Source organism: Peromyscus maniculatus, chromosome 2 (genome assembly GCF_049852395.1).
Source record: "Peromyscus maniculatus bairdii isolate BWxNUB_F1_BW_parent chromosome 2, HU_Pman_BW_mat_3.1, whole genome shotgun sequence".
NCBI lineage: Eukaryota > Metazoa > Chordata > Mammalia > Rodentia > Cricetidae > Peromyscus > Peromyscus maniculatus.
The window spans coordinates 37,566,439-37,580,843 of record NC_134853.1 but is presented as its reverse complement, the minus strand read 5'-3'; the positions used below and the strand labels follow the sequence as shown (position 1 = coordinate 37,580,843).

At 45.0% G+C, this 14,405-nt stretch overlaps 1 protein-coding gene across 2 annotated transcripts in view; it reads left to right on the top strand.

Moving 5' to 3' along the window:
• Positions 1-8,459, top strand: part of Lyn (LYN proto-oncogene, Src family tyrosine kinase) — a 124,077-nt gene extending 115,618 nt beyond the window's left edge. For both annotated transcript variants that reach the window (XM_006992640.4, XM_006992641.4), the window contains exons 11-13: positions 130-283; positions 2,543-2,674; positions 7,106-8,459. In XM_006992640.4, the coding sequence (XP_006992702.1) occupies positions 130-283; positions 2,543-2,674; positions 7,106-7,308 (489 nt within the window). In that variant the 3' untranslated portion in view covers positions 7,309-8,459. The remainder of the gene's footprint in view (positions 1-129; positions 284-2,542; positions 2,675-7,105) is intronic.
• The last annotated feature ends 5,946 nt before the right edge of the window (positions 8,460-14,405 follow it).

Sequence of the window (14,405 nt, the reverse complement as noted above, 5' to 3'; positions counted from 1 at the left end):
TTAAAAACTTGAACAATCAGAGTAATGCACATGAAAGGATCTCAGAAACTCAAAGGTTCTTTAGTTTTTCTTGATGTCCAACCATGATAGCTTACCTAAAATACAAACCTGAGCCCATTCTTTTTGCAGATTGCTGAGGGCATGGCATACATCGAGCGGAAGAACTACATTCATCGCGACCTTCGAGCAGCTAACGTCCTGGTCTCTGATTCACTCATGTGCAAAATTGCAGATTTTGGCCTTGCAAGAGTAATCGAAGACAATGAGTACACAGCGAGGGAAGGTGTGTAGACTGGGTTATAGAGGCCGTGTGTATGCAAGTATACAGTGTTCGTTCAGCACCTTCACCCTGACGCCCTCTTCTCTCGATCCCCATCCCACCATAGGCAGAGTAGCCAATACTATATGATTAGATGGTCTGGTGAGGAGAGAAAATGTACTGTCTACATATCTGATGGAAGGTTAATATCTACAATACACAAAGAACTAAAAAAAACTATATAACAAGAAATATTTAATTATTTTCTTACTGTCTTGTTTCATTTTTGTTTTTGTTTTTTAAAATAAAGCATTTACCAAAAAAAATAATAAGAAAACATCATTTTGAAAAACTGGTACGCTATTATCTGGTACACTATTGAAGTTGTCCCATAATTGTAGTTTACTTTTTAAGTAGTTCTCTCTTGGCTAATGCCACTTAACACTTTAACAAGGCTTATAAACAGTAGCATCAGCCTTTCTTCGTTGTTTTTGAGACAAGGGGTGTGTGTGTTTTACTTTTTGGTACTGGGGGGTTTAGGGTCTCATGCTTGCAAGGCTAGTTAGTGCTCTACCACTGAGTTGCAGCCAGGTCTTGTGTAACCCAGGCTGGCCTCAAACTGTAAAACCTGCTACCTCAGCCTCCCAAGTGCCAGTGTGTGTACCACACTCCCAGCCTTGTATTTCAGTTAATCAAATTTGACAAACTAAATTTGTCAAAATTGAGATTCTTTGCTTACTTTGTAAGGCAAATTTCCTCCCTCAACAATAAAGTACGTGTGCTTCCTTGAACCGCAGCAATGCTTGTAACACATTCTATGCTGCAGAGCACAGATGAGGCCTCAGAGGTTCTGCAGCCCCAGAGAGCCCTCTGTAAGGAGCTGAGCCTCAGAGTACATGAGTGAGAACTGAGTCTACTGGGTGTGTTAACACAAACAAGCATTGAGTCTTTGAAAAACAACTGTTCTGCAAATACTATGGGCATGCTGATCTGGGGTCTGTGTTACATACTGGGCACAAAGACTGTATGGGACTTACTAAGATTACACCAGACGAAGAGGAGTAACCTAGAGACGGTCCCAGCCTCTCTTCCTCCCTCCCTCCATGCACCACTGCTCTAGGTTGTCGAGGGATGATTCCGGAATTAATGATGCTGCCCAGCACACACAGGTGCCACACAACTCTCTTTATTGTTCTTGTAGGGACTTCCAGTTTTTATAAGACACTGCAGAAGAAACCTCATGCAAAGACATAGTAAAGGCAATGTTTTCAAGTAATGGCTACAAACTCCTAGCAGTTCCTAGTCTATGCCAGGTCTTACTTTCCTCAAGGGACCCTATTTGTTTCCCTAGCTGCATCTGCCTATTCTTAATCCCTCAGCCTCACCAGCAACTCATAGGAACCTCATTCCATCACAGTCTCATTCTAAGTAGATAACCGTGCTCAGTTCTCAATGGAAGTTGTCAATGGAAGAAGGGAATAGGCCATTTGGAGCAGCATCTGTGATTGCTTGGGCACAAGCTTAGAATTATTTGTCCACAAAAGTATATACATTAATATATATATATATATATATATGTATATATATGTATATATTCTGGGTGTGGGTATAGTTCAGTGTTGAGTGTGTATTTAGCATGCATGAGGACCTGGGTCTGATCCCCAGGACTAAAAATTAAATAGGTAAATTTAAATGAAATAAAAGATCTATCCATGCAAACATAGAATGAATTCATTAAGGAAAAATCTAAACTGTTTTGTGGGAAAGGGTCGGTGAGGACATTTTTGTTACGTTTGTTTGGTTTAGTGTTTTGAGATGGAGTCCTACTTGGTTATCCAGGTTGGTTTTAAACTCCTAAGATCAAGAGATCCTTCCATCTCAGCTGGAACTGCAGGTGCACACCAGCATGCTTGACTCTAGATAAAATGTCTACGCTGAAGATCAATGCTAAAGAGTCTGGTTTGAAAGGCAAACATACACACTAAGTAAAAAATCTTTACAGTGTGTGTCATAGCCTTTTGTGTTTGAAGTTAGGCCAGTTACAGTGCCCTCTAGAGGTTCCAGAAGAAAGTGTACTTCTAAAGAAGGGAGGGCCCAAAGGAAAACACAAGAGGGAGGTGAACATATCTGAATGACATTTGACACCATGTCCATTTTGATTGTGCACCAAATAAATAACTTTATTCCAAATAAATAACTTGACTTTTTAAAAACTCAGAGGAGAGAATGACCCATGACCTTTTAGCTTGAGCTCTGAGTAAGAGCCTGTGTCTCCCTCCCCAGGTGCTAAGTTCCCCATCAAGTGGACGGCTCCAGAGGCCATCAACTTTGGCTGCTTCACTATCAAGTCTGACGTGTGGTCTTTTGGAATTCTCCTGTATGAAATCGTCACCTATGGGAAAATTCCCTACCCAGGTATTGCTTACCTACTTCCCACTCAAGTGTTCTGTGTGAAGGAAGAATTAAGCAGCCTAAAGACATTTACAAAGTAAAATAGCGCCATCTACCCCAAATCCAGTGCTTCCAACAAGTTTGGAGTCCTTATCTTTTGTGAAAATCTTTCTGAAAGATGTGTAGCTGCTTCTTGACCTTTATCTTACTCTCCCTTCCCCAAGTCCGACACTTACTTACTACTTTGTCGGCATTTGGCACTGCTCTGGGTGCTTAAATGAGACCCATTAGGCACTGATGCTCCTCCTCCAAGGCAGGGCTCCAGGTGGAACAGAATGTACAAGAAACCAGGGTCTTCAACATCTTCTGCTTGTTGTGAGACCTGAACAGGGTGGGAGGGTCCCTTTCTTCAGGAGAACTCTTCTGATCTTAACTTAGGGTATCACTGAGGACATCATTCAATATCTACACCTGAATCCCACTGTTCTACCTGGTCTGTCCTCCTTCAGAGTCTGTATTGATATGAAGGAGAGTCCTTCTCAAATTCCCAATTTCTCATTAGTGTTTAGCTGGAAGTTTTTCTGTGTCCTACTTGGTCTGCAATCGCTCATGCCCAAGTAAACACACAAAGGTTTATATTAATTAAAACTACTCAGCCATTAGCTCAGGCTAACTACTGACTAGCTTTTACACTTAAACTCAGCCCATTTCAGTTAATCTATATGTCGCCATGTGTTCCGTGGCTTTACCTGTGCACCATTACATGCTGCTCCCTGGACGGCAGGCTGGAGTCTACTGACTCAGCCTTCCTGTTGCCAGAATTCTCTTCTCTGCTTAACCTGCCTATACTTCCTGTCTGGATACCAGCCAATCAGCATTTTATTTATCAACCAATCAAAGCAACATAGATTCACAGCATACAGAACATCCCACAGCATTAGTGTCTTTCAGTAATAACTGTGTGAATAAGATGAATTTAAAGTTAAGTTTTTAGTGCCTGGAGAGCAGACTTAGCAGTTCAGAGCACTGGCTGCTCTTCCACAGGACCTGGGTTTGACTCCCAGTACACACAGCTCACAACTATCTATAGCTCCAGTCCCCAGGGATCCAACACTTTGGCCTCAGGAGCTTGCTGCCACGTGGTGAGGAACTTGTATGGCTAAATGCATGGTGGAAAGTGGAAGGGCAAGCAGGCTCATGCAGAATGAACTAAGTGGAGAGAATGGCCTTACTTCCTATAAACTCTCTCCTGGTGACTAATGTGGGCCCTCAAGAGCAAGCATTGGTTCCTGTGAGGAAGGCATCCATCTTGCTTACCAACCTAGCCTTCTTCTACAGAGCCCACTTCATGATACTTTCAGAATACCATTCAGAATACCACTCAGCGTGAGCGCCAGGGGGACGCACCATACCCAGCCCAAGCACTGCTTGCAGCACTAACATGGGCACAGGCAGAAGGGCTCTGGGTACCGTGCTATCTGTGACCACTGAGTTCTCCTGCCTTTGTCAGGTGTGTGACCCTCACTTGCCAGGGTGTGTGTGTCAGGATGGGCCAGCATGCCGCTGCTGCTCTCTTCTAGGCACTTTGCTTGCACTTTCTGTCCCTTGGCTCAGGTCATCTCTGCCTCTCTCTGGCTGCCAGATGTCTCTGAGCTTCATCAAAGGTGGAGTCTACGTTTCTATTTCTCGTTCTCTTTTTCACTATTGTTTGTTTTGGGGTGAATTATAGGGAAATGGGAGGGGAGGAAAAGAGCCTCATTTTTTGTCTTAAAACCAAACTTATGGTTATGTTTCGATATGTTTTTTATGAAGATAAGAGAGGGCTCTCTGCACATGGCCCTTCACTTTGCTTTACTCTTATAAAGACATTAGGCTTGAAAATGACACAAGGTCTTTGCGTCATTTGTGTGATGTCATCATGTCACCTCTGGCTTTTTCCAACCATGTGTGAACCCAAATTTTAAAATCCATCCTACTGTGACTGTCTGCTTGATCTTAAATGATATTAGAAAAGACAATTCTCCTTCTTGCTGGGTCCCTCTGCTGTCATCAACCCGCAATTTCTTCTCTAATCTCTGTACACACCTTCCTCTTTTTCATGCGCTTTGACCAGCTTGGAGTTGCTGCTAATTGCTGCTCTCTAGATATCATCTCCCCTGTCCCCAAGTGAGAGCATCTTTCCCTCGGGGCTCTCCGTCACCTATGGACAGCTCTCCATGTCAACCATCTCTCTGCACCCCTCAGAACTTAGTGCTATCTCATGACCCATGGTAATTAGTAGCAAGCACTATGGAAAGAATGAAGGATGTGGCATGAAAGGCTGGAGGCCTCCAGCCAACGGACATTTGCATTCTTTAGTCTAGCCACAGGCTAAGTAGCAACTGTGAACTTAGGGTGCAGTGGAGGTCTGCCTCTCATCTCCATTCTTCTACAAGTCTTGCCGTATCATTGCTTGCTTTATGTGTTGGTTCACTCAAGCATAAAAAGATGGGTTTCAGGTTCTTCTTTCTTCTCTTATCAAAACAGGCTTCCCAGGCAGGGTGGAATGTGCTGTCCTTGGTCTGGAGCATTAAGGATGCTCTGCAGAGTTAAGAGAACATGATAGAATAAGGAAGAGAACATCTGCAGGGAGTTCAGGAGACCCTAAAGCATTTTATCTTCTGTGGGCATCTGACCTTTTATGTAACAAAGGATTCTTCAGGAAGGAAGTGAAAGAGATATTCCTTCTGCCAAGCTTGCAACCTCATTGCTATTTACATCATCCCGAGTGCCACCTCTCTCCCGCTAGCACCCTAGAACTTTAAGCAGAAGGAAAACCAGACATGTCTTCAGAAATGGACCCAATGGTCAGAGTCATGTAATTTTGTGGAGTCCCAAGTTCCAATTACAGAAAGTGATGCCTACCTGCTCATTGGCTGGGCAGCAAGAACTGGAAATCTTCTACTCAGAGGACTCCAGGAGACAGATAGAAAAGTGGCATTTCATGGGTAGACTTGAGGAAAATTAATTCCCCAGGTAAACAACTTGCAAGAGATACAAATGGAGGAAAGGGACTGGAAAGATGACTCAGCAGTTAAGAGCACTGACTGCTTTTCCAGAGTCCCAGGGTTCAATTCCCAGCACCCATGTGGTAGCTCACAACTGTCTGTAACTCCAGACCCAGGGAATTTGATATGCTCCTTTGGCCTTGTCAGGCACTACATACATGAGATACCACAGACACACACTTGGGCAAAACACCCATACACATAATAAATGAAATTTTAGAAAAGAGATACAAACTGTTACAAAGCTTATTTGATTCTTTCCATTTAGAGACCAGGGCTCCTGCAACGCAGGAGCAATCACTCTTTCAGAGGTTTACATCAGGAGAGGCTCCTTAGCCCCTCTGTTCTATGAGGGAAAGCCAGTGAAGGGCTGCGGGCTCTCAAAGTATGAGATGTGTGCAAGATATTTTTAATTTTTTAGGTGCTAAAAAGAATCTGCCCTACCAAAGGGGAAACTGAGGGTGAATATTGGGCTGATATGGTTAATATAAAAGGTCAGCCAAGTATATATGTATATATGTGCATGCATGTGAATGTGAGGGAGTTATTTACAGGTGTGCAAGTGCATGTGTGTATATGAGTGCAGGAACACATGTCTACACATGCTTGTAGAGGTCAGAGGGCAACATTGGGGGTCATTCTTCAGTGCTGTCTACTTGAGACAGAGTCTCTCACTCAGCCTGGAATTCACCAAGTAGGCTAGGCTGACAGGCTAGTAAGCCCCAGAGATCTGCTAGTCTTGCCCCCACTGCCCTCCATCCCAGATTCCCCCAGAGTTTGGATTACACATGTGTACCACTTGCTTGATTTTTTAGGTGGACTCTCAGGGTCTAATTCAGGTCATGATGCCTATGTACTATGCCTGAGTTTGCTTTTGCAAATTGATGCCTTCTTGACACACATACTCAAAGAACATACCTATGGAGTTGCCTGCAGAGTTCCTCCTCTGTCTTAATTTGCTGAGAAAGGCATACCAAACACTGTGCACCAGGTGACTTAAAGCAGCAGAAATTCCACACTGTTGTGGATCCTGAAGAATCTAAAAAGTCAAGAGCTGGGAAAGTGAATTTCATCTGAGGTCTCTCTCCTTGGACAGTAGATGGCTGTCTGGTCCAGTTGGCATTATGTGGACTTCTGTGTATCCGTGATTTCATCACCTCTTCTTGGAATGATCCAGGTCACATTGGATCCACATAAGACCCACCTACAAGGCTCATTTTAATTTAATCATCTCTGTATGGGCCTTAACTTCAATTACTGCCCCAATCTGGGGAAGTGAACATACTCTAACCCACATGTAGATTCAAGGCAGCTCTTTTCAGTCCTAGTTACAGGATGCCAATTGTGCTCTGCCATTGGTCTGGGCCTCTAAACTCAACATGGCTGCTTTTGTTTGTTTTTGCCTTAGGGAGAACCAACGCCGACGTGATGAGTGCACTTTCGCAGGGCTACCGGATGCCACGCATGGAAAACTGCCCAGATGAGCTCTATGACATCATGAAAATGTGTTGGAAGGAAAAAGCAGAGGAGAGGCCAACGTTTGACTACTTACAGAGCGTCCTGGATGATTTCTATACCGCCACGGAAGGGCAGTATCAGCAGCAGCCATAGCGGGCACAAAGAAAAAGCAGCCTTGGGGCGCAGCTCATCATCTCACGCCAGGATCCTCCGTGTTCCTGGTTCCTGACAGACAGGCCGAATTAACTCAGGAAGAACACCCTAGACTTGGGATGCTGTTTCTTAAATGGGTGGCCACTGCTCAGTGGGACCAGAGTCAAAATACAATACTCTCTCCAATATGCACCACACTGGCTCTACATGGGCCGAGTGACTCAGCTTCAGAGACTGTTGCAACAAATTCCTAGATGCAGCAAGAACTAAACTCACTTAGCAAAAATAACCCCATGCACAAGAAGATATTCCCTGACCTTCTGGATGCTTCTGCTTACTTTTTTAAAAACTACTAATCCAGCCTGTTAGGTTTTACACGTGAAGCCACTAGCTTTAAAATGTCTTTTCTAAACTTGAATGTTTTTGCTTTGGAGATTTAATTCCTCCCCACCTCCATCCCCAGCACCCCCTCACCCCCACCCCCACCCCACCCCCACTCCAGTCTGAGACTGTTAAACACATGCCTTTGTGGTGAGATGACTGGACAGGAGGTAGGGCGCGCTAGCCCTGCAGGAAGGAGCATGGTGTGTGAGCACGCAGATCGACCACTGCTGAATGGAGCCTTTTGGAGCCACACCACCTCCCAGACCTCCCAGGGAAGGCACGAGAGCCTTGGGTTCTGCCCTATGGAGGAATGTTTTTAACGGTGTGGGTATTTCAGTCACAGGATTCTCTAAAGGCTTTTTTGACAGGGTCCTTTGGGAGAACTGTAAATCTAATCTGTCTGGACTTTACAAGGCCTTCAAAAATGTAAAGCATTTCTTTCATTGCCTCAGACGACTTGAACATTTTATGAATCATATGTTTTACCTGCACTCTAAGAAGTTAAAAATGCCATGTTTGGGGCTATTTTTGTGATCCTGCAATCTTTTCTAAATTGCGTAAGATGTGTGAGAGACTATTGACAGCTCCAGGTAGGATGGAGGTGACCATGGAGAAGCCTCCAGCAGACCTGAGCAGCTTTGTCACCTGGATTTTCTGCTGTCAACTCCGAGTGTGCCACTGTGTCTGCGCCTTTCACTTATGCGATTGTGTACATACTTAGTAATTCTATTTTTGATTTTATTTTAATACACCCAATAACGTCTCGAGGCTTCTGTCTTGTGTTTCAGATTTTCAACCCTTGTTAGTGTATAAACAAGAGCCAATTGGTGGAGAAAGGGGAAGAAGTCACTCTGTACAGTCACGTGCTGTGAGTTTGTGGTTCTCCATGGCTGGAGCATTGCAGGCTGGAGGACTGAGGAGGTGATGGCCTGGTGGGTGCCCAGCAGTCTGTTTTCCACAGGCTTTGCAGACACCATTAAAATTGTAATTTGTATATTGATTTTAGCTAGATGCTTAGGAGAATGAATTGAATATTCTAATTTTCCTTAAACTTTAATTTGTCTTTTTCCTGATTTTTAAAATAATATCCTTCCAAAGCATTCTTGAGCCCTTCATTTCCAAGTGCCCCACTTATAAACACTGCGTGTGCATATTTGGTCACTTGACGTACAATAGCAGGTTCTCTCACACCTTCCCTACACACACTCACACACACTCATTTCAGAGCTCACCGGTGTTGTCCAAGCTATTTCATGGAAAGGAAGTGCAAAGAGTCCTCAAGCTAAAGAAAGCTCTACAAAGTTGCTAAGAATGAATTTGTCTTACTTCTCTCAATTCTGCTTCCATTTTCCACCTGGCATCTCTCCTCCATCATGTGTTGATCCTTTCCTCCACATGCTCACTTCATGAGGAGCTGGCAGGTGTACTGGGCAGAAGCTGGGGACATGGGGCAGTGGGTAGAGTGCTTGCTAAGCACTTCTGTCCAAGGATGGCATTCAAATCCCAGACCCTTGTAGAAGTAAGGCATTGTCTGCAATTGCAGCGTTCCTGCTGGGAGGTGGGAGTGAGAGACGGTAGAGTCCCTAGAAGCTGAAAGTCCAGCTAGCCTGGGATATACCTCAACAAACTAGAGACCCTGACTAAGATAAAAAGTGAAGACCAGGACCTGGCCTTTCCCCGGCCCATACACATATGCACACACATCCATAGTATAATGTACACACACACACACACACACACACACACACACACACACACACACACACGAGAGAGAGAGAGAGAGAGAGAGAGAGAGAGAGAGACAGAGACAGAGACAGAGAGAGACAGAGAGACAGAGAGAGAGACAGAGATTAAAAAAATAAAAGGAGTGGCCCCTTTTTCTATAGTCACGTAGTGGTTACATCAGTGGCAAAGAAACAATTACAGTTATAACATCTTCTACCCCTTTATAAATGGCATCCAAGAGCCACAGCTGCTAAAATGTTTGCAGTGGGAAACGTCACCTGTACAACTCAGTTGAATTAAATAAAATGCTCATCCCACCACTGGCTGCCAGTTACTCTGTTTTTTTGTGACCAGCCTCCACAGCCAGCTGGTAAATGTCTCCCATTTTCTCAGCTGAAAGTGTCGCTCAGGTGGAGCTGCTTTCCCACCTTCTCCTGTTCCCACCTTCTCCTGTTCCCACCTTCTCCTGTTCCCACCTTCTCCTGTTCCCACCTTCTCCTGTTCCCACCTTCTCCTGTTCCCACCTTCTCCTGTTCCCACCTTCTCCTGTTCCCACCTTCTCCTGTTCCCACCTTCTCCTGTTCCCACCTTCTCCTGTTCCCACCTTCTCCTGTTCCCACCTTCTCCTGTTCCCACCTTCTCCTGGTGGCTTCTTTTCCTCTCTTTTTTAGGCCACATTTTCACTTGGTAAACCTTCTAGTTTTGTGCTGGTGAGCCTGGCTATTTTTACTGAAAGAAATGTTTATTCTAAGCACACCCACCATTCATTCAAGGCTTTTTTTTTTTTTTTTTAACCTTTGGCACCTTATCAGAATTTCCCCCAGCTCACACAATAGTCCTGAAATTCTTAAAAGATCTAATTTCATGACTGAGGGATCACATTCATTCAACACTGAAGGACTACACTGGGTTTTTTTTGTTTGTTTGTTTTCCATGTTATTTCCTTATGATATAAAATGAGAGCACTGAATTTCACCACTAGGCCACTGAGGAGCATCTACCACATGAAATCAAATGATTAAGACTCTTCATAGCAGATTAGCCCTGATTCAGTTGGATGTTCTGATTGGCAAGGATATACATTTCTTTCTTTTTTTTTTTTTTTTTTTTGGTTTTTCGAGACAGAGTTTCTCTGTGTAGCTTTGCGCCTTTCCTGGAACTCACTTGGTAGCCCAGGCTGGCCTCAAACTCATAGAGATCTGCCTGCCTCTGCCTCCCGAGTCCTGGGATTAAAGGCGTGTGCCACCACCGCCCAGCCAAGGATATACATTTCAAAATGATGCACTAAAGTCCACATAGATGTGAAGAGAAAATTCCCTAAGTAATTTTTTGTGTATAGAAAAGGTCATGCAAGCCAGGTTTTGGTTTAGAGATTCTATTGCTGTGAAGAGACACTATGACCATAGCAACTCATAAGGAAAACATTCAATTGGGGGCTGGCTTACAGTTCAGAGGGTTCGTCCATTATCATGGTAGGAAGCATGGTGGCAGTCAAGCAGATGTGGTGCTGGAGAGGGGCTGAGAGTTCTACATCTGGGTCTTCAGGCAGGAGGAAGGAGAAGTGAGCTTCTAAAACCTCACAACCCAGCCCCCAGTGACACGCTTCCTCCAACAAGGCCACATCTCCTAACAGCGCTGCTCCCTATGGGCCTATGGGGCCGTTTTGCTCAAATCACCACAGCCACATACCAAAATTCTGTCTCAAAGTTAATAAAATGTCATGTAAGCATTAAACTCACCAATACACTTTTAAAACACAATTTGTGGGGATTGTAGTTTTCAAATTAAATGTTTTGCTAGTATTTTGGTCCATTTTATGAGGAGGATGTATTAAAATGGATAACATTTGTTTCAGCAAGTTGTAGACAGTTATGTGGAAAGCTTTCCAATTTAGTTTCCTATGCTTTTGGTATGTGTATGTGTGTATGTGTGTGTGTGAGAGAGAGAAAGAGAGACAGAGAGAGACAGAGAGAGACAGAGAGAATGTGGGAACAAGTGCCGTGATTGCATGTTGAGATCAGAGAACAACTTTATGGTGTCTTCTTCTACCTTTTGTAGGTCCTAGGGATGTAACTCGGGTAGTCAAGCGTGCATCATGAGGTCACATGAAGCTTTATCCAGCTAAGTAACCCACTAACCCTAATTTCCTGTGCTTTTATGAGTCTGTTAAATGCTTTACATAGACATGTTAAAAGTACCACAGAGTTCCTGGGGCGACCACAGTGTGATTGCATTTCCTTCAGTGTGGAAATAACAATTAGCAATTTCTAGGGCATTCATCTCTAGGTTGTTGGAGAGACATTAGGAATAATCTAGATTGTCAAAGTATAGTCTTAATTCAGAGCTAGAATTGAAGTTCACCTTTTCTGCACCAGAGATGCCATGTCCCAAAGCCAGAAGGATAACTTAAGTTCTGTTTATTTTTGTCTTATCCCTTAGCAGGTGCCCTTAGACTGAATTTCAACTTCAGGGGTTTTTGTTTTGTTTTGTTTCAGTTTGTTTGTTTGTTTGTTTTTAAGGGCTAGTACAATTAATATGCTGAATATTTACTGGTAAAACATTAGTGAACACAAACAAACTTTTAATTCAATACGGCATTTCTGTGAGGAAGAAGTTCCTAGACATTAAGAATAGGTGGAATGTAGCCTATGAATAGATTCAGATCCGTTTTTGCCACCAGGTGAGTTTTTGACTACTTTTTTGTTTGGGGGTTGGGAATTTCAGAATTGTGGATGGAGTTACAGGCCTGTTCCTCCGCAGCTTGAGGAATGCAAGAGCTTTAGTGTCGGTGCCTTATTGCATTCAGACGGCACAACCAGACGCTGGCTGCTCAAAACCCACCTGAGGCATGTTCAGAGAGGCAAAGTAGTCACACTCCTCTGAAATAACACACTCTGACTGACCTAACAAATGCTCGTGCGAAGTTTGATCCACAGCAGTTCAGTAGGGGAAATGTGGTGTGGACTGACCACAAGCTCTCTAGGAGCCAAGGGGAAGTGCAGGCCAGGTGCCAACGGAGCTCAAAGGGCCGCATATGGAGACATGCCTTCCGCCGCCACCTCGAGGCAGGTGAGGAAGAGTATCGGTTCTGTGCCGAATGCACGATGGCAGGTCCTTAGATCGGAACTGCCCAGAATGGAGCTGATATGGGTAACCGGATTTTCCTGAAGGGACAGGAGTCACATTGGGAGTCTGCATCTGTTGATTGCATGAGAGAGAACAATGAAAACTCTTAAACTGTTTGCCCCATTGTCCTGAATATTTTATGTTAAAAAGATATTTAAGTGATCACCCCAGTCTCTTCATGCCAGCGTACTTCACACTGTAACTGTGGCTCTCTTTGGGCCGATGGCAGCCACTCGGACTGTGTCAGCAGACACTTCCCTGTGGAAGAAACCAGGGGATATATGAGGGACAGGAACATTTAGCCTTAAGTTGCCTGCTTAGTGGTGACAAGCACAGCAATGGCAGATAAAACAAAAACAGGCAGAAAGTGTGAGGTCATTCTAAGGGGAGTGAGGCACTGAGAACCGGCTTCCCTGAAACAGGGCACAGCCAAAAAGGAGGCTTCAAAGAGAAGCTGGGGCCTGGAAGGGGCACAGCGCGGGACGGGCTCCTGCCTTCCAGATACGCATGCGCAGAACTACCCGCAGCTTCTTCACAATAGTGCACCTCTCTGAGACCCATGCATGGCAAGTGCTTAGAAGCCCAGAAACCTGGATCAGCAGGCCATGTCTCAGAGAAAAGGATGTCCAGGTTAGGCGTGGGCCCTCCTCAGACCACGGGTGACAGCACTACTGATGTAGGAAGCTCCCACAGTCTGCAGCGTGCACGGGAACCATGACGCCAGGCAGAGTGAAGGAAAATCTGAGCGAAGGTCTTTAGTGGGGTGTCTGTAGGAAGTCAAGACGGGGGGAAAGGCTATGCACTGACTGCTGTGTATCTCTGCTGCCAGTTCTGAGAGCTGGGAACTATTCCTACCTGTCTAGTACTTAGCTCTGGGTGGTTAGGACAGGGGGAAACTGGCATAAACTCCAGATTAGTTGGTTTGCATATCAAAAATGAGCTAGAGTTGAGGATACTTGTGGGTTTTTCTGAAGACTGAAGCCCTGGGAGGGATATTTCCTCTAGGGCCACAATGAACCAGATGTCAGAGCTTTGGCAACAGAAAATTAAATGCATGCCGATGCACAGAGTCAAAGGCAGCGGGAAGTTAGAGGGGGTACAAGCAGGCAGAGCAAAGTTCGCACACTCCAAAGAAGAGCCAACATTTCTAGAGGGTAGGATTATACTGTCCTGGTTCACATACCATACCCGGGGGAGGAGCACTTAATGGGGAAAGAGAAGCCTTCCTGATAAGACTGTAGGGAAGGCAGTGACGAGGCCAAGACGCTGAGGTGAGGCGAAGGCCACTGATGGCGTTGTCTGGGCTGCGATGGTCACAGAAGATGGGAACCTGACAACATGCAGAGGCTGTGGAGCAGATGGGGTAACTGTGAAGGAGACAGGCAAGCAGACATCTGCACTGGCCTGTCCACTGGCTCACCAGAAGGCAAGCTCACCTGGGGCTCCAGCAGGCACCTGTGTCCTGGCCTTCTCCAGTTGCTCTCAGACAACAGCAGATGTGCCATACACCACCAAACTCTGGACGTGTGCTCTGGCCACCTCCAAATCAGGGCTTGGCTCTGCTTTCTGAATGCTTTAGATGTAAGGATGTGAATTAGCATACAGGAGTCCTGCTAGGCTCAGTTGTCTAAGCTGCAAAGGTTGCCATTACAGACTTGGGTGACTTAAAGGAAATGGTTCTCACCTCCAGGAGGCCAGAAGCCATTATCAAGTTGTGGAGAGAGCGGCTTCCTCCTAAGGCCTCGGTTCGACTGGCACCTGTATTGATCCTGCCTTCGAGTGTTCTTCCCTCTGACAGACACATCTGTGTCCAAACTCCCTCTTCTTATATGGACATCAACCTTACTGGTTTAGAGGACACG